The sequence below is a fragment of the Bos taurus genome, chromosome 1 (genome assembly GCF_002263795.3).
Source record: "Bos taurus isolate L1 Dominette 01449 registration number 42190680 breed Hereford chromosome 1, ARS-UCD2.0, whole genome shotgun sequence".
NCBI classification, from domain to species: domain Eukaryota; kingdom Metazoa; phylum Chordata; class Mammalia; order Artiodactyla; family Bovidae; genus Bos; species Bos taurus.
This window is the reverse complement of record NC_037328.1, coordinates 76,376,108-76,401,390: the sequence shown is the minus strand read 5'-3', so window position 1 is coordinate 76,401,390 and position 25,283 is coordinate 76,376,108. Positions and strand designations below refer to the sequence as shown.

General features: G+C 36.3%; 1 protein-coding gene and 1 long non-coding RNA gene across 3 annotated transcripts in view; one reads left to right on the top strand and one right to left on the bottom strand.

Annotated features, from left to right (window-relative positions):
* GMNC (geminin coiled-coil domain containing) overlaps nt 1–25,283 on the bottom strand; it is a 137,571-nt gene that overhangs the window by 111,414 nt on the left and 874 nt on the right. Inside the window, exons 2-5 of one of the 2 annotated variants that reach the window (XM_002684863.6) lie at nt 24,281–24,455; nt 22,547–22,635; nt 21,571–21,687; nt 16,366–19,927 (exon numbers count right to left, since the gene is read on the bottom strand). In XM_002684863.6, the coding sequence (XP_002684909.2) occupies nt 19,310–19,927; nt 21,571–21,687; nt 22,547–22,635; nt 24,281–24,455 (999 nt within the window). In that variant the 3' untranslated portion in view covers nt 16,366–19,309. Of the gene's footprint in view, nt 1–16,365; nt 19,928–21,570; nt 22,636–24,280; nt 24,456–25,283 lie in introns of those variants that run through there. The other variant, XR_009495077.1, reaches the window with a different exon arrangement.
* LOC112447419 (uncharacterized) lies at nt 15,143–24,369 on the top strand. Its single transcript, XR_003035618.2, has 4 exons — nt 15,143–15,229; nt 16,270–16,371; nt 20,693–20,816; nt 24,198–24,369. It is a non-coding gene; the product is annotated as an uncharacterized lncRNA (long non-coding RNA).

Below are 25,283 nucleotides of genomic sequence, written 5' to 3'. Positions count from 1 at the left end.
AAAAAGATAAACCAGAATATTACAGGAGATATTTTCATATGAAATGAACTTATTGTTGATACAAGTGAATCTGAGCAGTGCAAGAGGTACATCTTAAGGAACACTATAAGTGATCCAAAATCCCTTTCAGGGTTAAGGCACTCATTCCCCTAACTCTTTAAGGATGGACTTCAGCGGAAAGAAGCTGCCACACCCAAGATTAATCCTACTTTGAAGGCTGGGGTACAAAAACTAAGTTCCTTACTTCAAATTTGAAGGGCAGGTCAGCTCCAGAGTTCCCCATGTGTTTGTCTGAGGGCTTTAACTGAAACACCATTTATTTTTTTCTCTTTTCCGGAATGTGCATATAGTCCCTTACATGTTTGTTCCTGAGAATATACCTAAGAAAATCCCCTGCGTGCAAATTTCTGTTTCATAAAGAAAATGACTTAGAACGCAAGGTTGTACAAAGTGAATCAGAAGTCAGACTTCCAGACTGTCACTGCAGTACTCGTTCCTCTACATCTCATCGCTAGGTCCTCTCAGTAAGTTTTTTTTTAATTTATGCAAATCTTTAGTTACATATAAGTTATCTGTTTATACATCTGTGTCCAAAACTAGGATAAAAAGTTTTTGAAGACAAGAGACTGTATCATGTGTGTATTTATTTCCTAAATTGAGCAAATCTAGTGTCTCATTTTAACCACTCCATTAATATTGTATTTGTTCAATGAATAACTTTTAAATAGTTACCTTGATAGATGAACATTTTTGTTTATTTGAACATTGTTTTTAATAAATCATATTAAAATATGTTCTTTACAGGAATTTCAATATATTGAGTGGGCTGTTAAAAATGCCATGTTGAATGGATCTCAATCCAGAATGTAAGCATTCGTGAGATAACAAACAAACAACAACAACAAAAAAAAAAACAAGAAGCTGATCATGTGTATCCTGCCTTTTCCGTAGGATTTTAAAATTTTATACACATGACTAGGTTATGATTTATTAAGCATATAATGTATATCAGCTTTTAGAAAATAGCTCCAGAATTCATTCTCTCCCCTCTGCCTTTCTTTCATCTGTGAAACTGAACAAGCTAATACCAATTAGGACAGTGGGAGGATGAGAGAGAGAACAGTAAAGAATAAGAATTCATACCCAATTATAGATTTTCCCACAGAATTAAATAAGATCAATAAAAACATTGCACATAATAAACACTTCAACTAGAGGTTTTCACCAACACAGTATTCTTTTCATTGTCAAATAAAATCTTATTTTTGTTTCTTCTGGGGAAAAAATAATACAGTACTGTCCTTTCTGGCTTTCCTTTCTTTTGCTACTGCCAATGCTAGGATATTCGCCTAACCCCTTATTCCACTTCCTCCTTATTGCCTCCTATGTTTATTGATATCTTTATTTTCCTAAAATATAGTTATGAATCAGTTCAGTTCAGTTCAGTCGCTCAGTCATGTCTGACTCTTTGCGACCTCACAGATTGCAGCACTCCAGGCCTCCCTGTCCATCACCATCTCCTGGAGTTCACTCAAACTCACGTCCATCGAGTCAGTGATGCCATTCAGCCATCTCATCCTCTGTCGTCCCCTTCTCCTCCTGCCCTCAATCCCTCCCAGCGTCAGAGTCTTTTCCAAAGAGTCAACTCTTCGCATGAGGTGGCCAAAGTACTGGAGTTTCAGCTTTAGCATCATTCATTCCAAAGAACACCCAGGGCTGATCTTCTCTAGAATGGACTGGTTGGATCTCCTTTGCAGTCCAAGGGACTCTCAAGAGTCTTCTCCAACACCACAGTTCAAAAGCATCAATTCTTTGGTGCTCAGCCTTCTTCACAGTTCAACTCTCACATCCATACATGACTACTGGAAAAACCATAGCCTTGACTAGATGGACTATTGTTGGCAAAGAAATGTCTCTGCTTTTGAATATGCTATCTAGGTTGGTCATAACTTTTCTTCCAAGGAGTAAGCATCTTTTAATTTCATGGCTGCAATCACCCCCAAAAATAAAGTCTGACACTGTTTCCCCTGTTTCCCCATCTATTTCCCATTAAGTGATGGGACCAGATGCCATGATCTTCATTTTCTGAATGTTGAGCTTTAAGCCAACTTTTTCACTCTCCTCTTTCACTTTCATCAAGATGCTTTTTAGTTCCTCTTCACTTTCTGCCATAAGGGTGGTGTTACCTGCATAACTGAGATTATTGATATTTCTCCTGGCATTCTTGATTCCAGCTTGTACTTCTTCCAGCCCAGTGTTTGTCATGATGTGCTCTGCATATAAGTTAAATAAGCAGGGTAACAATATACAGCCTTGACGTACTCCTTTTCCTATTTGGACCATTCAGGTATGACCTAAATCAAATCCCTTATGATTATACAGTGGAAGTGAGAAATAGATTTAAGGGACTAGATCTGATAGATAGAGGGCCTGATGAACTATGGACTGAGGTTCGTGACATTGTATAGGAGACAGGGATCAAGACCATCCCCATGGAAAAGAAATGCAAAAAAGCAAAATGGCTGTCTGGAGAGGCCTTACAAATAGCTGTGAAAAGAAGAGAAGCGAAAATCAAAGGAGAAAAGGAAAGATATAAGCATCTGAATGCAGAGTTCCAAAGAATAGCAAGAAGAGATAAGAAAGCCTTCATTAGCAATCAATGCAAAGAAATAGAGGAAAACAACAGAATGGGAAACACTAGAGATCTCTTCAAGAAAATTAGAGATACCAAGGGAACATTCCATGCAAAGATGGACTCGATAAAGGACAGAAATGGTATGGACCTAACAGAAGCAGAAGATATTAAGAAGAGGTGGCAAGAATACACAGAAGAACTGTATAAAAAAGATCTTCATGACCCAGATAATCACGATGGTGTGATCACTGACCTAGAGCCAGACATCCTGGAATGTGAAGTCAAGTGGGCCTTAGAAAGCGTCACTACGAACAAAGCTAGTGGAGGTGCTGGAATTCCAGTTGAACTATTTCAAACCCTGAAAGATGCTGTGAAAGTGCTACACTCAATATGCCAGCCAACTTGGAAAACTCAGCAGTGGCCACAGGACTGGAAAAGGTCAGTTTTCATTCTAATCCCAAAGAAAGGCAATGCCAAAGAATGCTCAGACTACCGCACAGTTGCACTCATCTCACATGCTAGTAAAGTAATGCTCAAAATTCTCCAAGCCAGGCTTCAGCAATACGTGAACTGTGAACTTCCAGATGTTCAAGCTGGTTTTAGAAAAGGCAGAGGAACCAGAGATCAAATTGCCAACATCTGCTGGATCATGGAAAAAGCAAGAGAGTTCCAGAAAAACATCTATTTCTGCTTCATTGACTATGCCAAAGCCTTTGTGTGGATCACAATCGTTATGAATGGATAATGCTTTTTCCCAAAAGCCTGCATGAATCCTTATTTTCTAAAGTAAAGTCTAAACTCCATAAAATATTTCTGGATAAAGAGAAAGTTCTCTACATATTTTTACCACCTAATTTCTCAGCTTTGTATACCATCACTCTACTTCATGCACCATAAATTCCTTCCTGAATGATTTTGTTCTCATTATTTCCTTTCTTATCAAATGATCTTCCAGCTTCCATTAGTCAAATGCCACTTCATCAATCCTTACTCTTTATTCATACTCTTGCAATAACTGTCTTAATATGGAATTAAACTCTTTCTATATTCAGTCTCCTCAACACTATTTATATTGTGTTATGTAATGTACCATTTAAAAACATGTATATTATGCTTATTTGTTTTGTCTTATCTCTCACGCTCATTGCTTTTGCTTTTCCCTCAAAGCATAGACTAGTATAGAGTGGCTAGTAAGTGATTTCTGCTAAATGAATGAGATGCAGATGAATGCTGACAATCTAATACCTGAATAACCAGCCATGGAACTAACTTCTCTCCCTTAAGACACAAGTGTCAAGTATATTTAGTGACACTTAGATGGAAAACTGTGTAAATAATGAGAAGAGAGTTTACAAATAGAAGAGTTTTCAACATTAATTGAAAGGAAGGAAATTCCAGGGAGAGGAAAGATATTGGCACAGAAGTGAATTTTTTCCACTTGCCAAAATTTCATACTCAAGTTCAGTTATAAAAGCAAGAAATCACAATATAACATATGTCACAAATTCACTGTTTTATTTAATAATGACATTAAGATTAGCATAATTCTAATTTATATACTAAAAATATCTATCTGTAATTTCTGTTGTGTATTTGTGTTATGGTCTCTTAAGTATGTCATATAAGTTTTCTTGCTTTCCATATGTTCAATATTTTAAAGTGAGCTACAGTGCGGCTTTAACCTTAATCTTTACTACAACAATGCAAATCAGCCATAAGTACACATATATTCTCTCCCTCCTATCCTCCCTTCCTGCCTCTATCCCATCCCTCCAGGTCATCACAGAGCTCCAGACTGTGATCCCTTTGCTCCACATCAACTTCTCACCAACTGACCATTCTACACCTGATACAATACATATGCTGCTGCTCCTTTCTCCATTTGTCCCTCTCGCTCCCTCTTCCACTGTGTCTACAAGTCTATTTTCTACATCTCCATCTCCATTCTTTCTTTGCAAATAATTTCATCAATATCATTTTTCTAGATTCCATATATATGCATTAATATACTATATTAGTTTTCCTCTTTCTGACTTACTTCACTCTATATAACAGGTTCTAGCTTCTTAGTAGTTGAGATGCAATTTCAGGGGCAGATTTCAGCACCTTAGTCAGAGCAATGAGATTAAGACCATTTTTAATACATTTGCACACCTTGGATCGGAGAAGGCAATGGCAACCCACTCCAGTACTCTTGCCTGGAAACTCCCATGGATGGAGGAGCCTGATGGGCTGCAGTCCATGGGGTCGCAAAGAGTCAGACACGACTGAACGACTTCACTTTCACTTTTCACTTTCATGCATTGGAGAAGGAAATGGCAACCCACTCCAGTGTTCTTGCCTGGAGAATCCCAGGGACGGGGGAGCCTGGTGGGCTGCCATCTCTGGGGTCGTACAGAGTCGGACACGACTGAAGCGACTTAGCAGCAGCAGCAGCACACCTTGGATACAACAGAGCAACCATTGTTTCTCTATACTACAAATAAATATTCAAAAGTAATTGGAAAACAGATGCATAAACCAGTTATAATCATTCTCTAAGTATCCATTAAAGTCTTCAACAAGCTTTGCCTTAATAATCATCCTTTTAAAAGAAATCATGTCACCCTCAAGTTGAAGAAAATATAAAGGTCATATTATCCAAATTCCTACCTCCCTTTACATATGGGGAAAGATGCCTACTTAAGTTATTATTTAAGAATAGAAAATACATAATAAAGATAAAAGGATTGCAATAGTTTAATTTTTGTAAAAAATACACATTTGTGTATAGAAGAAAAGACAAAAAATTTGTATATAAACATGTACATAGTGGTTTCAGAGTTACAATTGTTCTTTCTGCTTATCTTTGTTTTCTAATATTGCTCACATAAGCATGTGTGATTTAAAAAAAAATGATTTGTAAAAATACATCATTAGCTTTCCCTCACAATGCTAAGGTGAAGCAAGAGCCTTGATAGAAATCATAGATTTAAATACATAACATACCTTATGGGTCCAATATATATTGATGATTGAGGTGATAATATAGGTAAAAAGACAAATCTGAGATCATAATGATGCTGTGAAGAAGACCCAAGTTTGATTGACCATTCTTCCCACTCACAGAGTCTTTGTTCCTTTCTAAGTGATCTACTTTCTCTTTGTACTTGTTACAGGAGTTACATAGGCTTCTCAGGTGGCTCAGGGTAAAAGAATCCACCTGCCAGTGCAGGAGACACAGGAGATGCTGTTTGGATGCCTGGATCAGGAAGATCCCCTGGAGGAGGAAATAGCAGCCCACTCCAGTATTCTTACCTAGAGAATCCCATGGACAGAGGAGCCTGGTGGGCTACAGTCCATGGGGTCGTGAAGAGTCAGACACGACCAAGTGACTGAACATGCAGATACCCACACAAGTCTCTGGCTTGGTTGTTGTTCAGTCACTCAGTGATGTCCGACCCTTTGCAGCCCCATGGACTACAGCACTCCGGCCTCCTTGTCCACCACCAACTCCCAGAGTTTGCTCAAACTCATGTCCGTTGAGTCAGTGAGGCTATCCAACCATCTCATCCTCTGTCTTCTATTTCTCTCACCATCAGGATCTTTTAAAATGAGTTGGCTCTTCACATCAGGTGGCCACAGTAATGGAGCTTCAGATTCAGCATCAGTCCTTCGAATGAATATTTGGAGTTGATTTCATTTACAACTGACTGGTTTGATTTCCTTGCAGTCCAAAGGACTCTCAAGAGTCTTTTCCAACACCACAGTTCAAAAGCATCAATGCTTTGATGCTCAGCCTTCTTTATGGTCCATCTCTCACATTCATACATGACTACTGGAAAAATCATAGCTATGACAATACTCACCTTTGTCAGCAAAGTAATGTCCCTGCTTTTTAATATGCTGTCTATGTTGGTCATATCTTTTCTTCCAAGGAGCAAGAATCTTTTAATTTCATGGTTGCAGTGATAGTCTGCAGTGGTTTTGGAGCCCAAGAAAATAAAGTCTGTCACTGTTTCCTCATTTTTCTGCCATGAAGTGATGGGACTGAATGACATTGTTTTAGTTTTTTGAAAGAGGAGTTTTAAGCCACTGTTTCACTCTTCTCTTTCACCTAAATCAAGAGGCTCTTTAGTTCCTTTTTGCTTTCTGCCATAAGGGTTGTGCCATCACATATCTGAGGTTATTGACAATCTTGGCAATCTTAATTCCAGCTTGTACTTCATCCAGCTGCTCTGCATATAAGTTAAATAAGCAGGGTGACAATATACAGCCTTGATATATTCCTTTCTCAGTTTGGAGCCAGTCCCTTAATTGCTCCATGTCCGGTTCTAACTGTTATTTCTTGATCTGCATACAGGTTTCTTGGGAGGCAGGTACAGTGGTCTGGTATTCACATCTGCTGAAGAATTTTCCACAGTTTGTTGTGATCTACACAGTCAAAAGTTTTAGTATAGTCAATGAAGCAGATGTTTTTCTACAATTATTTTGCTTTTTCTACGATTCAATGGATGTCGGCAATTTGATCTCTGGTTCCTCTGCCATTTTTAAATCCAGCTTGTATACCTGGAAATTCTCAGTTCATGTAATGCTAAAACCTAGCTTGGAGGATTTTGAGTGTGACCTTGCTTAGCACATGAAATGAGTGCAATTGTGCAGTAATTTGAACATTCTTTGGCATTGCCTTTCTTTGTGATTGAAATGAAAACTGACATTTTCTATCTTGTGGCAACTGCTGAGTTTTCCAAATTTGCTGGCATATTGAGTGTAGCACTTTAAAATCATCATCTTTTAGGGTCTGAAATAGCTCAGCTGGAATAAACTCAGAGCTCATCACCTCTACTAGCTTTGTTCATAGTGATGCTTCCTAAGGCCTACTTGACCGCACTCTAGGATATCTGGCTCTAAGTGAGTAAAAACACCTTTGTGGTTATCTGGGTCATTACGATCTTTTTTGTATAGTTCTTCTGTGTATCCTCGCCACCTCTTCTTAATATCTTTTGCTTTTTTAGGTTCTTTATTGTGCCTATCTTTGCATGAAATATTCCCTTGATAGCTCTAATTTTCTTGGAGAAATCTCTAGTCTTTCCCATTCTACTGTTTTCCTCTATTTCTTTGCACTGATCACTGAGGAAGGCTTTCATATCTCTCCTTGATGTTCTTTTGATCTCTGAATTCAAATGGGTATATCTTTCCTTTTCTCCTTTGCCTTTCATTCTCTTCGTTTTTCAGCTATTTGTAAGACCTCCTCAGACAACTCTTTTGCCTTTTTGCAGTTCTTTTTCTTGTGGATGGTTTTGATTACCACCTCCTGTGCAATGTTATGAACCTCTGTCCATAGTTCTTCAGGCATTCTGGGTATCAGATCTAATCCCTGGAATCTATTTGTCAGTTCCACTGTGTAATCATAATGGATTTGATTTAGGTCATGCCTGAATGGCCTAGTGATTCACCCTATGTTCTTCAATTTAAGTTTGCATTTTGCAATAAGGAGTTAATGATGTGAGCCATAGGCAGCTCTAGGTCTTGTTTTTGCTGACTGTATACAGCTTCTGCATCTTCAGCTGCAAAGAATATAATCAATCTGAATTTGGTACTGACCATCTGGCTACATCCATGTGTAGACTCTGGCTTGTTAGGGTGTTAGAATTGTGACAGTAGTGATACAAAAGAAATAGTTGATAAAATTCAGGTTTGATATTGAAGATAATATTTCTGAAGATAATAAGATCGACTGGGAAATAAAATTACTTTCCAGGCCTGGTTGTAATTAATAGGATTAATGATAGGCAAGTTGAAACAGAAAAAGAAGGGGGGAAGTAGAGGGAAAGCAAAGCAGATGATCAGGGATTTGTTACAATATGTGACTTCTTAGAGATTAGAAGCATGCTAAAAGAGTAAGATGAATTACAATGACATAAATAATAAAGGTTCTGACCTGCTTTTTATTTAAGATTCTGGATAAAAATTGAATTCTAGGGTCCCTGCCACACAGCAAAGTAAACTTGACTCCTTCTCTAGAAAAAGTTATATATTATACAACATTTTGTTTATCTACACACATGCCCATGTGGATTCCTGATCATTGTATATTATAGACTTTGGCTGATTTTCATTTTAATCAATTAATATAAGCAGTATCTAAAACATAATAAAGATTTTGATATTAATTTTAATAGTAGTATTGTTTTATTCAAAAGTGATGAAGAATTAGAAATGCATAATTGGATGGTGAATAAAATGACCTCATTAACTAAGGATCTGGAATGCTTATTTCCTATGGCTTAAAAATCATCTCATCTGGGAAGAAAATAGTTCAAGTATTTGTTGCCTAAATGTTTAACTCTATCATACAACATGTTTTTCATTTTTATTCCTTGGCAATTCATTGCTTTGGGACAATGAGAATCTATCACATGTTCAGCACCATGAACTCCATTCATTATCTTTTATTGTCACTTCTCTTTAGCTTTTTGGCAAATTGTTTTGGTTTGGATATTAACAGAAACATAAATGAGAATAAAACATGTCATCCAAATTTTCCATCCTCAACTGTCCCCTCCCCAAAAAAGTTTGTATTGTTTATCTCATTTCTGCTCTTTGCTTTGTTCATGTATACATTTTCATTAAATTGTTTCAGATGATGAAGCTATAATTATGTTTTATTATAGTATTTTTATTATTTAATATATATTTCTTAGTCACTTCCTTTGTATATAAATATTACATGCAAAATACATAGGCAAATATGCATATATGAAAATGCAGTGTGTTTTCAGGAAAACTTTTACAAGCTGTAATTTGAGGGTAACTAATAGTACAAGAAAAGTTATTGATTAATATTTTGCACAGAAGCAATGTTTTACATGCTTTCATCAAACTAAAAAATTAATTTGCAGGTGACAATAGAAACAGCTTTAGAGAAAAAAACAAATTGATATTGCTTCAGATTTCTAGATGGGTTATCACTTTTTATTAATATTTTAAGCAAATAGAGAAAACACAAAAGGAAACTTCAAAATGTTCACATATATAAAGTGAATTTTAAAACACTTAAATCATTGCTCATTTTTGGATACAAATCAAAAACAACTGATCATTTCAACTACCTGTATCCCCATAACTTTGTCTTTGAAGGGTCTGCCTGACTCTGTCTTGACAAATTAAGAGCATTTTTTTAAAAAAATCTATAAAAATTGGACTTCTTTATGAGTTACTATATTAACATCATGTAAATAGGCATGAAAATTATGATTAAAGTATTTTAAGGATGCAAATAACATATTTAAATTATTGCTTTTATTCTTTTGAATGCCATAGGTGGTACCCACTTCTATTATTAATAATACATCTGTGGAGTCAGTAATAGGTTTCACTGTACAGAAATTTCTGCTAGATTACAAAAATATAGATTTTACTTCATAAAAAATCTACTCTGAAGTCACTCGGCTAGTGATCACTCCCTGAAAAGACCTCACCCCTTTCCCTCTGGAGCTTCTCTTCTCTTTATTTTCCTCCTACATCTAGCTTTACTGACTCTATTCTAACTTAATTTCCAATGAATGTCTCAACATGCCTCCCATGACCCCTTTCTTAGTTTCTCTCCACTCACCAATTTACAAACTCTTCTGAGACATGGGCCATAGTCCCTGGAACATTAAATTGCACTTTGAACATAAGAGGAAAACAGAGGGCATTTCCTAATTTGAATCAATGGAAATATGTAAAAGTGGCTTTAAGATGTAACATTTTATGCAGTATGAATTTTTTTTACTTGAGAATTAAATTGGACGGACATTTACTCTGTGTGAAGATTGTGAGAAATGACAGAATCTTAACTTACACATGATTCTTAAAAATTAAATGATGATGTCACAAACTTATGAGACAAGGAAAACATTATCTCCATTTTATAGGTGAATACACTGAGGCTGAAGAAGGTTAAATTAATTCCTGAGGTACTACAGTTGTGAGAGAGGAAGCTCCATTTGTTGACTAGAGTCCTTTCTTTTTCCATAATATCATTGAGATGTAGGAAAGTAAGTCTTTTGTCTGTATTCTGATCTACTGACACAAATAAATGCTAATCATTAGCATAGATATTAAACAATCTTCCTGAAGTCCTTTCCAAGGCCAATGGAAGGATGTTCTTTACATTTGTTGGAGGGTTATTTTGGAGGTCCAGCCCTTTCTCTTCCTTTGTTAATAACAGGACAGCTCACAAGAAATGTAATTTATTCACTGTTTCCAAAGAGAGTATATTCTACAAACCTACAGTCATCAAGACAGTATGGTACTGGCACAAAACCAGAAATACATACCAATGGAACAAAATAGAAAGCCCAGAAATAAACCCATGCACCTATAAGTTCCTTGTTTTTAACAAAGGAGGCAAGAATATACAATAGGGCAAAGACAACCTCTTCAATAAGTGATGCTGGGGAAACTGGAGAGCTACATGTAAAAGAATGAGATTAGAACACTTCCTAAAACCATACACAAAGATAAACTCATAATGGATTAAAGACCTAAATGTAAGACCAGAAACTATAAAACCCTTAGAGGAAAACATAAGCAGAACACTCGACATAATTCAAAGCAAGATCCTCTATGACCCATCTCCTAGAGTAATGGAAATAAAAACAAAAGTAAACAAGTGGGATCTGATTAAACTGAAAAGCTTTTGCACAGCAAAGGAAACTATAAGCAAGGTGAAAAGACAACCCTCAGAATGGGAAAAAATAATAGCAAATGAAACAACTGACAAAGAATTAATTTCCAAAATACACAAGCAGTTCATACAACTTAATACCAGAAAAACAAACAACCCAATAAAAGGTGGGGAAAATATCTAAACAGACATTTCTCCAAAGAAGACATACAGATGGTTAACAAACAAATGAAAAGATGCTTAACATTGCTTATTATTAGAGAAACGTGAATCAAAACTACAATAAGATATCACCTCACACCAGTCAGAATGACCATCATCAAAAAGTCTACGACAATAAATGTTGCAGAGGGTGTGGAGAAAAGGGAACCCTCTTGCACTGTTGGTGGGAATGTAAATTGATACAGCCACTGTGGAAGACAGTATGGAGATTCTTTTAAAAACTAGGAATAAAACCACCATATGTCCCAGAAATTCCACTCCTAGGCATATACCTTGAGGAAACCAAAAGACACATGTCCCCCATCTTGAAAAAGACACATGTACCCCATTGTTCATTGCAGCACTGTTTACAATAGCTAAAACATAGATGTCTATTGAGAGATGAATGGATAAAGAAGAGGTGGTACATATACACAATGTAATATTACTCAGTCATAAAAAGGAACACATTTTAGTCAGTTCTAATGAGGTGGATGAACCTAGAGCCTACTATACAGAATAAAGTAAGTCAGAATGAAAAAGATAAATATCGTATACTGAAAGTGAAAGAGGAGAGTAAAAAAGTTGGCTTAAAGCTCAACATTCAGAAAATGAAGATCATGGCATCTGGTCCCATCACTTCATGGGAAATAGATGGGGAAACAGTGGAAACAGTGTCAGACTTTATTTTTCTGGGCTCCAAAATCACTGCAGATGGTGACTGCAGCCATGAAATTAAAAGACACTTACTCCTTGGAAGGAAAGTTATGACCAACCTAGACAGCATATTCAAAAGCAGAGACATTACTTTGCCAACAAAGGTCCATCTAGTTAAGGCTATGGTTTTTCCAGTAGTCATGTATGGATGTGAGAGTTGGACTGTGAAGAAAGCTGAGCACCGAAGAATTGATGCTTTTGAACTGTGGTGTTGGAGAAGACTCTTGAGAGTCCCTTGGACTGCAAGGAGATCCAACCAGTCCATTCTGAAGGAGATCAGCCCTGGGTGTTCTTTGGAAGGAATGATGCTAAAGCTGAAACTCCAGTACTTTGGCCACCTCATGCGAAGAGTTGACCCATTGGAAAAGACTCTGATGCTGGGAGGGATTGGGGGCAGGAGGAGAAGGGGACTACAGAGGATGAGATGGCTGGATGGCATCACCGACTCGATGGACGTGAGTTTGCGTGAACGCCAGGAGTTGGTGATGGACAGGGAGGCCTGGTGTGCTGCGATTCATGGGGTTGGACACAACTGAGAGACTGAACTGAACTGAATGTATACATACAGAATCTAGAAAGATGATACCAAAGAATTTATTTTCAGGGCAGCAGTGGAGAAAGAGACAAAGAAAATAGATTTATGGATGTGGGGAGAGGGCAGAAGAGAGTGAGATGTACGGAGAGAGTAGCATGGAAACTTACATTACCATATGTAAAATAGATAGCCAATGGGGAATTTGCTGTATGGCTCAGGAAACTCAAACAGGGGCTCTGTATCAACCTAGAGGGGTGGGATGGGGAGGGAGATGGGAGAGAGGTTCAAAAAGGAGGGGATATATGTATACCTATGGCTGATTCATGTTGAGGTTTGAGAGAAAACCACAGGATTCTATAAAGCAATTATCCTTCAATTAAAAAAATTAATAATTTTAAATAAAAAAGCATATTAATTAAAAATATTGTAGAAATTTGGAGTGAGGACAGTAGGGTGGGCTAGGTAGACTACTTATGAGGCTTAAAATCAAAAGAAGAAAAAGACTAGGTCTCTGGCCATATGCTGCCCTGCTCCCACAGGAAGCTGGGATGCCTGGGGTGCACCACACTCTCCCAGTGGATGCAGCAGGGGCTGCACTGTGCAGATGCCAGTTTCACATCCCACACTTCTCCACACTCCTCTGTGGGTCAGGGGTGAAAGAAGATTGCAAGGTGGCAAATCTCGGGAGACTAACATGAAAGGAGGGCGTGATTCGGCCTTTTGCCTGATTGTAATGAGGCATTTTGATTTCTCACTTCACACTCATTACAGGGCTTCTCCTGCTCTTGGTTTCAGAGCAACTAGAGAGCCCTGAGGGAACAGTGCCTTTAGAATGCTCCTAATTACAGATCTGAGATCTTGAGCCTTATCCCAGAAGGGCCATCCGTTGAGTACTAAGGACCCTCTGGAAGTAAGAAAGTTACTTTGAAACATCTTTTCTGTGCCTTATTATTTCAGATTATAAACCTGGAAAAGAGATGAGAAAGAAACATCTGCTCTGCCCCACCCCTGAAAAAGTATCATTTAACTCCTGATTTCCAGGAGAGAATAGAATGTTCCCTGTGTTTTAGAAGAAGTGGTCTCAGCATTATAAATATGCTTCCTCAACTATTTTGCTATTCCTTAGAGTTATACTTAAAAGGATTGAAAGGAGAAAAGTGAAAGAAAGTGAAAGTCACTCAATCCTATATGACTCTTTGCCACCCCAAGAACTGTAGTCCGCCAGGCTCCTCTGTTCATAGAATTATCCACACCAGAACACTAAAGTGGGTAGCCATTCCCTTCCCCAGGGGATCTTACTAACCTAGGAATCGAACCCAGGTCTCCTGCATTGCAGGTGGATTCTTGACCAAGTGAGCCACCAGGGAAATTATACTTAAAGGAGAAGGAATGCTGTTATTACTTCAACAGGAATAAAGTCTGTTTCCTGTACAAAGGGAGAAAGAAAGAGATTTCATCAACCTTGCTTATAAACTGCTACTTTAAGCTTCTATATTAGCAGCACAGAGAGATCAGAGAGAGATTTATTTCTCTTATCTTCCTTTCATTTAAGAAGTACATTAATTTTTTTCACTTCTACTCTTTTAATCTCAAATTTATACAGTAGTTTTCAATTTTTAGACTTTCCCTTTTTTTTAAATGATGGAGGATGAATTAAGTCTTTTGTGAGTAATCCCTTTTAACATTGGGATTAAGAGAGCTTGGACCACAGAAAGATTTCTGATGAAATAAGCAAAAATTTCTACTTCCAAGTCTCTAGCTCTGAGACCTATAATAGTCTATAACAGATTGCAGACTGTAAATATATTTACTTGTCCCAAATATCATGATTGTATAATATAGGAAAAAAAAAAGTTATGTCTGAAGTCAGTGCCCAGGGTTTAGTTCAGGCCTAAATTTCTTGTTACAACTTGAACTATAAAACACTTAGAGCCAGTTTTCTCATTTGTAAAGTAGAAATCAGGATATTTCTAACAGACTGTATTATGACATGAATTTTCAAGTTTATTTAGCATGAGATTTAGAGGTGGTTGTCTCCAAGAAAAAAGAAAAAAAAAAAAATCCCTGTAGAGAAACCAAGTAAAATGTGAATTACTCATTACTGGAAATCTGTGTAAAAATGATTATTGACATGATATGTGAGTCTCAAATTATTTCTCTTGATATTAATTTTCCCCTTAGGGATAGATAGATATATTAATATCTCTTGATATTAATTTTCCCCTAGGGCTTCTTATAGTGATCTCAGGGGAAAATCTCCTCACAGTTTTTATGTGCAGACACCCAAATATTTTCATAATCTCCCTTGGTATGACTGAGAACAGCCTGGAACATTAACTGAGGTTTTATTCATTTTGGAAGGGAGGGCTTATGATGCGAACAATAAAGAGAATGTTACATAACTGTACAATAGTTCATGGGATATAACGAGTTGCTCTTCACGTTCATATCGCCTATCTCATCCTGGTTTCTGCCAAACTTTTGTGTAGTGAGTACTATCTTAACTCCATTCCAGAATCCATTCCTAATCATCAGTTTTCCTTGAGATCCCAAACCAGATTCCTGACAATATTGGTTGAGCACTTAGATCCAGCCATATCTGAAGCACAGACTTTTACTTATGAAGGTTAATTATTCTCTTGCTTTGATTAAGCTTATTTAAGCTTTTTCTCTCATTTATAGCCATGTTAGTTGAGCACATATTTTATCCTTATATCTTCTGCAGAGCGTGGCACAGACTACATCTGTCAAATGAGTAACAATTATTAGTCATACCACTATTTGGAAATTAAAATATATATTTTTCTATTGCCAAACTTATGGCAGATATGAATACAGAAAACTTGTTCTTAGCCTGTTGCTCATTCACTGAAAAATTTTCTAAAATAAGGCCAAAAATATAGGATTCAGTTTTTTGCCCTTTATTTATTTATTAGATATAAATTCATTACAAAATTGACACATATAATTAAAAATATTTTAAATCATAAACATAAAAATCATTTAAAATATTAAGTGTTAAATTGTATTTTACATTTATAGAATATCCATTGTAACAATTATAACTGGATGTCTGGTTATGTTCATGTAACAACAAATGTAGACAAAAATATGACAAATATGTTATGAAATATACCATATATTTGTAACTTATAAACCAATTTTATTTGGTTTATTAATTTTTTAAATGATGCATTTATTATTTATTTATCTTATGTGAATCTTTTGGTAAGCTGAAACAAATGTAAATCACACATCTTGACTTACAGGCAAGAAATAAATGTATCAAAAAATTATAACAGATTAACTCTGTACTTAATAGGTCAGTTATTGAATTGATTTATCACGCTTTTTAAAAATTTTGCTGTTCTCTTGAAACAGATCAGAGAAATTATTTTCATTGATTAACATAGTTTCTTTTCTTCAAAATTTTCAAAATTATAATTTAGCATCACTGTAATGTTAAACACTCCCATTCATTAAATGTCACCTGCATAAATAAATTTTGCAATTGCCTTTATTTTCCAGATGCTCATGAGATACAAGTATGATTTATTTTCAGATGACCAGAGGACATTGGAAATGTCATCAATATTAAAAACCGATACTGGATTCTAATTTCTATCGGAGGTAAAGAGTGCTATACACAAAAAGCACTTGACCTTTTAGGCCACTTAACACCTGGAATGTATCCTAGATAAAGAATGAACTCTAAATGCTGAAAATATTGGTCTGGCCACATATATCGTACAAAACAGGTGCACATCAAATGAGTATGCCTAAAATCCAGGAGAAGAAAATGTTTAGAAAATGTTATGCACAATATAAAAATATTCATTGCAATCACAAAAGTGCTATTTAATTTTTATTTTGCACTTTATATTAGTAAAATATTAACTCTGGTTTGCTGGATGGGCATAGTAAGACCATAAAGTTAGAACATATACTCAAGTGAGAAAAATTTCTAATTTTTTAAACATCAGCAAAATAATATTCTATACATAATTCAAGTGAATATCAAATACCTATAGATGTGATTGTGAGAATAAGTGGTAATTTTCTCCCATATAAGCCAGAGCAAGTTATCATTTACCACAAATGTGCTGTAATTTCTTTAAACTGGCCTGAGACCAAGTTTCATTTAAAAGCTATTACATTTTATGTGGCTTTGTTTTATGTACCAAATGTGCTGAGCCTGGATGCTTCCTCATAGTACCTAACACATGATAAAGCACATAAAAATGCAAAATAATTATTCACTGACTAATCAATTTTGTTTTACTGCTTGATCATTTATACTTTCAAAATATTTATGTTGCTTTGTTGATTCCTACTACTATAGTACAGTCAATTCTAATTCTTAAGTTTGTTATTAAAAAGAGATAAATTTTACCCATACAGGGAACCGATTCTAGAATGTAAAAGGAACTTTTTTATTTTGGATTTTGTGTTTAGAAAATAGAATGTGTTCTATTTATTCTTAAATCATAAAATATATTTGATTCCCCTTCACAGATTATAGAAAAAACTGGGTGGTAGCAAAGCTTTATGACAAAGATTATTTGTTCACATCACCAAAATAAAGCAAAAACCAAACAGCAGCAACAAAAAAATGAAAGGTATCTCTTAGTTGCAAAGAATTCCAAATAGAATACTCATGCTCTTAGGCACTGACTGTACAGGCAACTTAATGAAGGGCTTCCCTTGTGGCTCAGTTGATAAAGAATTTGCCTGCAATGTGGGAGACCTGGGTTCCCTGGGTTGGGAGGATCCCCTGGAGAAGGAAAAAGCTACCCACTCCAGTATTCTGGCCAGGAGAATTCCATGTACTGTATAGTCCACGGGGTTGCAAAGAGTTGGACACGACTGAGCAACTTTCACTCACTAGGCACTGGCTGTGCAGACAACTTAATGAAGGGCAGAATAAAGAAAAAATGGGAAGGGCATTCAACATGATGGGTTTTATTATCAACTGAAGCTTGGTCCCCCCAAAATAATAGGTGCCCATCTTTGAAATGTAAAATATTCTAGAAAGGATAGGGAGCTTGAGGAATTGGAAAGAAAAACTAGCATGAGCATGAAGAATATGTTTAATTTAGAGAGAGACATCTTTTATGTCAATATTTCCATTAAATCTATGCACACTTATTTGAAAAATAATGTCTATATTTTTTAGATTCATGTTCTCACACAATTAGATTGATTTAACCCCAAAATGGATTCATACCAGGAAAAGAATACTGTGATCAGAGCAATGACTTCTAGTGTTAACTACAAATGGCTCACATTAAAAAAAAATTATAAATAAAAAAGTTCATCCAACATATCTACAGTGCCAATCAAAACTAGAGAATAGTGCCCTGGGATGACAATGTTAGGATAAAGCTGATGGGACCCAGGCTTGATTTATAGAATGTTAGAGATTATCTAGTCTGACTTCTATATTCTACAGCTCAGAAAACTGAATGTTCATACCAGGGAAGTAGCTTTCTCAAGGTCACAGCAGATGAGTGGGTCTAAGTCTCATGAGGGTACCCACAGCATCTAACGTGTTCACATTTTATCACTACCTCATAGCATGATGCCTGGTACGAACTGTGCTGGTGTTCTACACCAACACCACCAATAGTTGGTGTTCTACAAATATTTTGGGTGTATTGATGAATGAAAAGATGAACACATGAATGACTGAATGGATGAGTAATACAATGTCAGGGCTAGGCTAGACTATACTCTCAGGAATAGAAGTTTATCAGCATCTAAGCAGTTTAGGACAGTGACTTATTCTGTTACCACAAGTCCCTCAAAAAATGTTCTTGTTTGAGTCACGTTGGTTACAGATAAAATGCCAGGTGCCCACAGAAGCTGATACACTATGCAGGAAAGTGTATAATTTTAAATATCTTTTATCTTTTAATTTATCAGTGTTGTTGCTTATTAGTAGAGTTATAGTATTTGAAGAAATATGTCAATTCCACCATGGGACACTCAACAAACTGTCTCATATAACGTTACTTATACCTATATTATGTCTTCAGGAACAACGATGGGCAAAGATACTTGTTTCAACCCCACCCTCAGATATTTGAACACCTAATAGCAGGTACTTCGAGCAATTAAAATGCTCATTTCAAAAGCAGTTTTTAGAAATGAAGAGGAACAGAAGAGAAATAAAACTGAGAAGGTGAAGGCTGCAAACATTTAAACTGCTTGATGAGAGAAGAAAAGCTGTTAGACTTGTTATAATTGGAACAGCACATTTAGGTCTCAAAGGAATATTCAGGCATTTGGAAAATACCTTTTCAAGTAAAAGGCCAAGGGAGGAAGTCAACAGCAGGTGGGGGTGTGTAAACAAGTCAAATTTAGGTGGAAGAAGAGCAGGCATGTTTCATTATGGATTCTTGGAAGCCATTCCCTGCAGATTTAAGCGGGTAATTGAGAGTGACATTTAAAGTGGCAGGAGACTGTCTGGGCAATAGCTTGTGTTTTCCACATAGTCAGGTTCAAGTGCAATAGGGGTCTTGTAAACAGAGTTCATGGCAGTCCTTTGTGATAGAAGAGGGTGTCACTAAGACTGCTTAGGGACCCAGGTAAACTTCCAGCCTCCCTCTTCATCTCGACGAACAAAGGCTTGTCCCTGGTGGAAGGAGTGCGTTTTCACATTACAGTGAGGGCTCAAGGATGTGGAAAAGGCCATCTCTGTCTTATTGGGTGACACATCAGAAGTATAGTAAGGAAGAGTTTGTAGTCCTCCTGGAGGATTTGAAAGTTGAGAAAGGAAGTGAAAATCTTCACTGTGGTTGGCAGTGCCTGGCAAGGGGGTAGTTCTATCACCTCCATAGTCAATTGGCAGATCTTCCCCAGGGGCATTGGGATAATCAATTGCCTCATCCAGAAACTGGGGAAATGTGCTAGTGGTCTGTCTGGCATGAGACGAGAGGGCACTGTAGTTAGCTGATGAGGTGTCATCAATGGTGTTGAGGTCTTTTAACCCCAGTGTCTGAAGAACCCAGGGATCCACAGGGGGTCCATGTTGTCCACAGTTAGCAAATTCACTAGCAAGGCTTCTCTTGGCATTTTTATGATGGGGAATCTCAGGAGGAAAATATCTTTGCTCTTTGGGTTTCCTCTTCCCCTTTCTGAATTTTCTACATGCTTTGGAGAACTCATCTGATGACAGCAATTTCTGGGGAAATAGTATTTGAAAATACAATCAGAGGGATGGTATGGGGAGGGAGGAGGGAGGAGGGTTCAGGATGGGGAACACATGTATACCTGTGGCAGATTCATTTTCATATTTGGCAAAACTAATACAATTATGTAAAGTTTAAAAATAAAATAAAATTAAAAAAAAATACAATCACCCAACATCATTTTCTTTACTATTGTCAAATATTTACCAGTTACATTAATTCCCTAGAAAACTTGAATACATTTTTATTTTCTCATACAAAGCAAAACTGATTGGATTAACCTGTCTTTAAGTTAAAATCTATGATGACATGTTACCACTTAGAAATTCCAATTCATATTATTGTACTAGTCATTTAAAAGTTGAAGGGAGTAAATGATGTCTTTAAAATTTCAGTTCAGGGAAGTAATGATTATTGTTACTATGGCAATAATAACAACTATCATGTACTGAGGTACATGCATGACCTCATTTTATGTAGATGCTATTGAAATCTTCTTTAATGAGGAAACAGGCAGAAGCACATTAGTGACTTGCTAAGGATTGCTCAACTTAGATTTAAACCTAAGCCATCTGAATCTAGATTGAACCACTGATTAAAAGGCTAGGGAACACTCTTTCTCTAATTTTACTAACTTTCATAGCACTCCCATGTGATATGTATCATATTATTCTAAATCTTGGAAAATTGAGAACAAGAGAGAAAAAATTGCCTAATTAATATCACTTACTGCTTTGATAACTGTCTTTTTTTTACAGAATAGCGGCTGAAGATCAGAGCCCGGGCTAATAACTGTGAGCTATACGCTGTTTTCTTAACAAACCAAACAGAATTCTGAAGAAACTAATATAGTGGGTTTTCTTCTCTAAACTGTTATATCTGGTAAGAGTTGTAAGCAATATGATTGAATTAGATAAATAATGTAGCTTGCCTAGAAGTAAGGTAAAGATTGATGATAAAACAATAATGGTAAGAGAATGGCAAAGAGATAATTTAAAAAATACAAAACCTCTCAAAAGGAAGAATAACAAAAAGGGACTAATGGCAAACTATCCATGAGTTAGAAACATTTTAAAGGGTAAGAACACAATGTTCATTAAAAGGTTATGTCACTGGCTATGTCTAATCGTCAGTTAAGAGATTTCAGCTCCATTCGGCTCCAGCCATATTTATAACATTTAGAGCTGGAAAGATTCTTGAAAGATCTTTTTAGTCCATCCACTTACAAATGAACTAAATAAGGCCCCAAGTGAGAGACTGATTTACCTAAAGTCAAACAGACAATTGAAAGAAACCCATGTCTCTCAGATCTAATTCCCACCTCAATGTTTCAACCATCTAACTCTATTTTAGGATTAATTTCTGTTGTCTTAGCAGCCCCCTTGACTGGTTTTTGATTCTTTAGCAACTCCTTTTGTAACATTATGGCTAAAATCTGCAATCTAGATACTTCAGAGAAATGATACATAAACATTCTTCTGAAAGTGTTATTTTTCTTTCAGAAAAATTCATCCATCCTATTGATGAATTTCAAGACATATTGTTTCATACACTTACATTTAATCAAGGACTTTTACCCAAATGGTCTTCTTTCTCACATCACTTCTCTGTCTGTATAAAGGGGATAGTCACATACCTTGGCTTTTTCCTCAAGACATTTAACTAGAGCAGAATTCAGGTATTGTCTGAGATGATTATTCTCTTCATGTAACCTAGCAAGTTCTTCTTCCTTCTGTACCAAAGTATCTTGGAGCTGCAAAAAGCAGACAATGGTGACGGCTGCTCCACTATATTGACGTTGTAACCTTATAATAATACCACTGATCCTTAACCTACTTAAACTTGATTATTATTCTGTTTGTTTTATGAACACAATCTCAGGGAGCCCTTGTCCTCCAAGGCGTAAATTCAATCTACACCCACCTACTACCTGATTGTTCAGCTTTGTGCTCTGAATTTTTTTTATTCTTTGCAAAGTGTTTGGAGAGATTATATGACTTTTAAAATCATAACCACAAGGAGATCAAGAAGGTATGTAGGAAAATGAGCTGTGTGCAACTGTTTAAATATAGAAAACAGTGTTTAGAAAGGTTTCACTGAGCTTCTTTCTTGCATGTTAAAAAAAGAAGAAGAAAGAAAAAACAATATGGGTTGGATTCCTTCCATCTCAGATAAATCTGTTTGTATGTCTACAAGATTAAATTACTCTCAGAAATAACAACAAACAAAATATGGAAAATTAAGCAATCTTTGTAAGAATTTTTATAGTCATCATCTCTTGTCTAAGTGATGAGCTATTTATGATTCAAAAATACTATCACACTCATTATATCATTTGACCTTTCCACCAGCCCTCTGAGGTAGACAGTACAAATATCTCCATTTCACAGATTAAAGAAAAAGAAGATTCAAGAGGTCATTCAGCTAATATGTGAGAGTTTAGGGCTTGACTGCAAGTCTTTCTAGAGGGTTTTGGTTTTGTTGTTATTTTCTGTCACATTGATCACTTCACTTTGACTTCTCCATGGAAACCATGTGACACTAAGGGACGATGTTGAGAATGATCTACTTGGAACACGGCTGATCTCCATGTTCTGATTATCCATACGTACCTGCTTATTCCTGTAGAGCTGAGAGGAAAGCTGAGCCTCTTCCCATGAACACAAATTAGGAACAGGGAAATTCGAGTCACCTGATGGTTCTATGTGAAAACACAAAATGGATAACTGAGAAAATACAAACGCAGTTTTTGTATAATAAAGAACTAACCAAAGGATTTCAGAAAGGCAGTAAGTTAAATTACCTTTCTGAAGTTAGCCATTGCCTTCACATGGGAAAATGACATATTTAAAGTTTTCAGAAGGGGCAGGCACGCTATGAAAGAAATATTTAAAGACTATCTGCAAGTGTCTACAGAGGTCAATTTTCAGGAGATAAGAGTTCCTATCTGCATTACTAATTCATGCAAATGTTTATTTGCCCCACCTTCAATTAGGCCTACATTGCAATTCCACTATGTTTTCTAAGCTTTTATCTTATTTTCTAAGCTGTAGTGCTTAGGTAATATAGTGTTTGTCTCTAGAATCAAATCCTATTTTTGATGTTACCATTGTTTTTCCCAGATGAAAATCTCTCCCTATCAGTGAAGTCTGATGGAGAGTATCTATTCAGAATTTTATGGAATAGCACTTTCTATTTCAAAATATTTTGAACTTTTTTTCCTGAAGAATTCAATGAAAATCTCAAAAAAAACTCATATGTCAAATGTCATTATCTGTGTGTTTTATGCTTTTTCAAAGTTTTTGTTTTTTCATGTTTGACAGCAAATTATGCCTACCAATAAGACTGCTTGGGCATACTAAGTTGGTTTACTTTTATTTTCTTTTCCTGATTTAGAACAGTTTGGAATCTTGATCACCTCTAAGTCAACTAAAATATTACTGAAATAGTTTTTATTAAATTGGAATGATGGACAACAAGATAGGAATAAAATTTTATACACTCTTTGATTTCATATTCTTGGGCATTCTTTTTTCCTTGTGGTAGAAAGCTAAAATTAAATAATTCCCTTCTGGACATTAAGTGTGTTTCAAAAATTGGGGGCTTTTTGCTTGTGTCTTTCTTCAAATCCAACAAATTCATGTGGCAGAAATAGCACTACGGATAAAGAATTCTGAGGTGTCTTATAGTTATTCCAGAAACTTGAGTGTTAATACAGAAAATTTCTTTAATATTTATAGACACTGTTTACTAAGCCCCACGGCAAAACTAATGTGTCATTTCCCATAAAAATTATGTTCCCCTCCAAAGTTGAAGTCTTCTTTAGGCAAAATGGGACTTTTTTTTTCCCATTTATAAGGCACTATTCATAGAATTTCCTTTTTGAAATAAAAGATTAAGTTAGTAGTTTTGCTTGCTTCTCTCTCATTCCAAAAAACAAACAAACAAACAAAAAAACAATCACCACAACAAAAAACTTCTAACTAGTTTCTTAATTCCCAAAGCATTCACTAGTATTGTTTATATAACTTTGACAATGACCTAAACTTTCTCAATGACTTGGAAATCTCCAAGAACTGTAAAGTATACATATTATACTTTATGTATAGTATAGTATGGAAGAAATATATATTATCCAGTGGGCAAGGAGTAGAATCCCATTTTCACTATTTGGCAAGTACAAAAAAAGCAAGTTATTTAGGCTGCAAAATATAGGACTCTTTGGGCTTTCTTAAACCTTACCTATCATTCCTTCTTCTACAGAGTTCCAGCCCATAGTGCCTTGCAACTATGAGTACTGGGAAAGGGCTTCCGATTTACCAGCAAAGCAGAAGAGCAGAACTTACCCTGTGCCTGTGGTGCCTGTTGGGGCTCTCTGTTGTCCAGGAGACCAGCAGCCCAGAAAGAGACCCAAGTCTCCGTGGAAACGTCAACACTAGATTCTGACGTTGTAGCGGAATACGGACAATTATAGCTCTGGCCTCCTACAAAGTACTGGTCTTGGCAAGGCAGAAGGGTGTTCTGTAAAATTCAGTATGTAGGTTGGTTGGGGGTGGGGAGGTTGTCCCAAGAGATGCGGTGGTGGGCATTCAGAGGGGAAAAAGAGTGGGAGAAAGAAGCAGAAAATACATGCAGTGAATAAAAACCAGTAACGATGCTAAGTATAGATCCCAGATTAATTTTGAGTGATCCAAATATAATTACTAGAAAGGAATCAGCTTCGTGGTTCATCCAGTCCTTCCCATAGATCCTCTCAGCATAGAACAGGCTAGTATTGGATGGACTAAATTTGTAAATATCCAGGAGTATTCTCTGTTGCTATGCCTCAGTCATCTAACAGGCGGGTACCCAAGATCTAAGCAAAAGAAATTCTACTTAACGAATGAATCGTGTAAGAACTATTTGACTCTTTCTTGCAAATATCTTAGTTATATTTCTAATAACTTTAAAAAACTTTGAATGCTAGGGCTGGAATGGACAGAACATACCATATACTCTAACTTTTAAATTTTAGTTTCTGAATCATAAACTTGCTCCATTCCTCCCTTCCTCTTTCCTCTCTTCCTCTGACTTTAAATGCTATTAGATCTTCTTGAAATAGGTTAGTTAGGAAAGACAGCAAGCTCTATGTAGGTCTCTCCATCACCAGGTCTCAATGCCTTTCCAAAGTTATCTTGCACCACTAACTGTCTGGCATGTATTCTCTACTGTGTTCTGAGCCAGTGAACACCCTCCTGCCCCTGCCTCCTCAAACCTCAAACACACAGTCTTTCCAAATGTCCAGTCAGGAGCAGGTATGCAGCCTCCCTGGGTTAATTTGTACAACAGACCATTCCTAATTATTTGTCA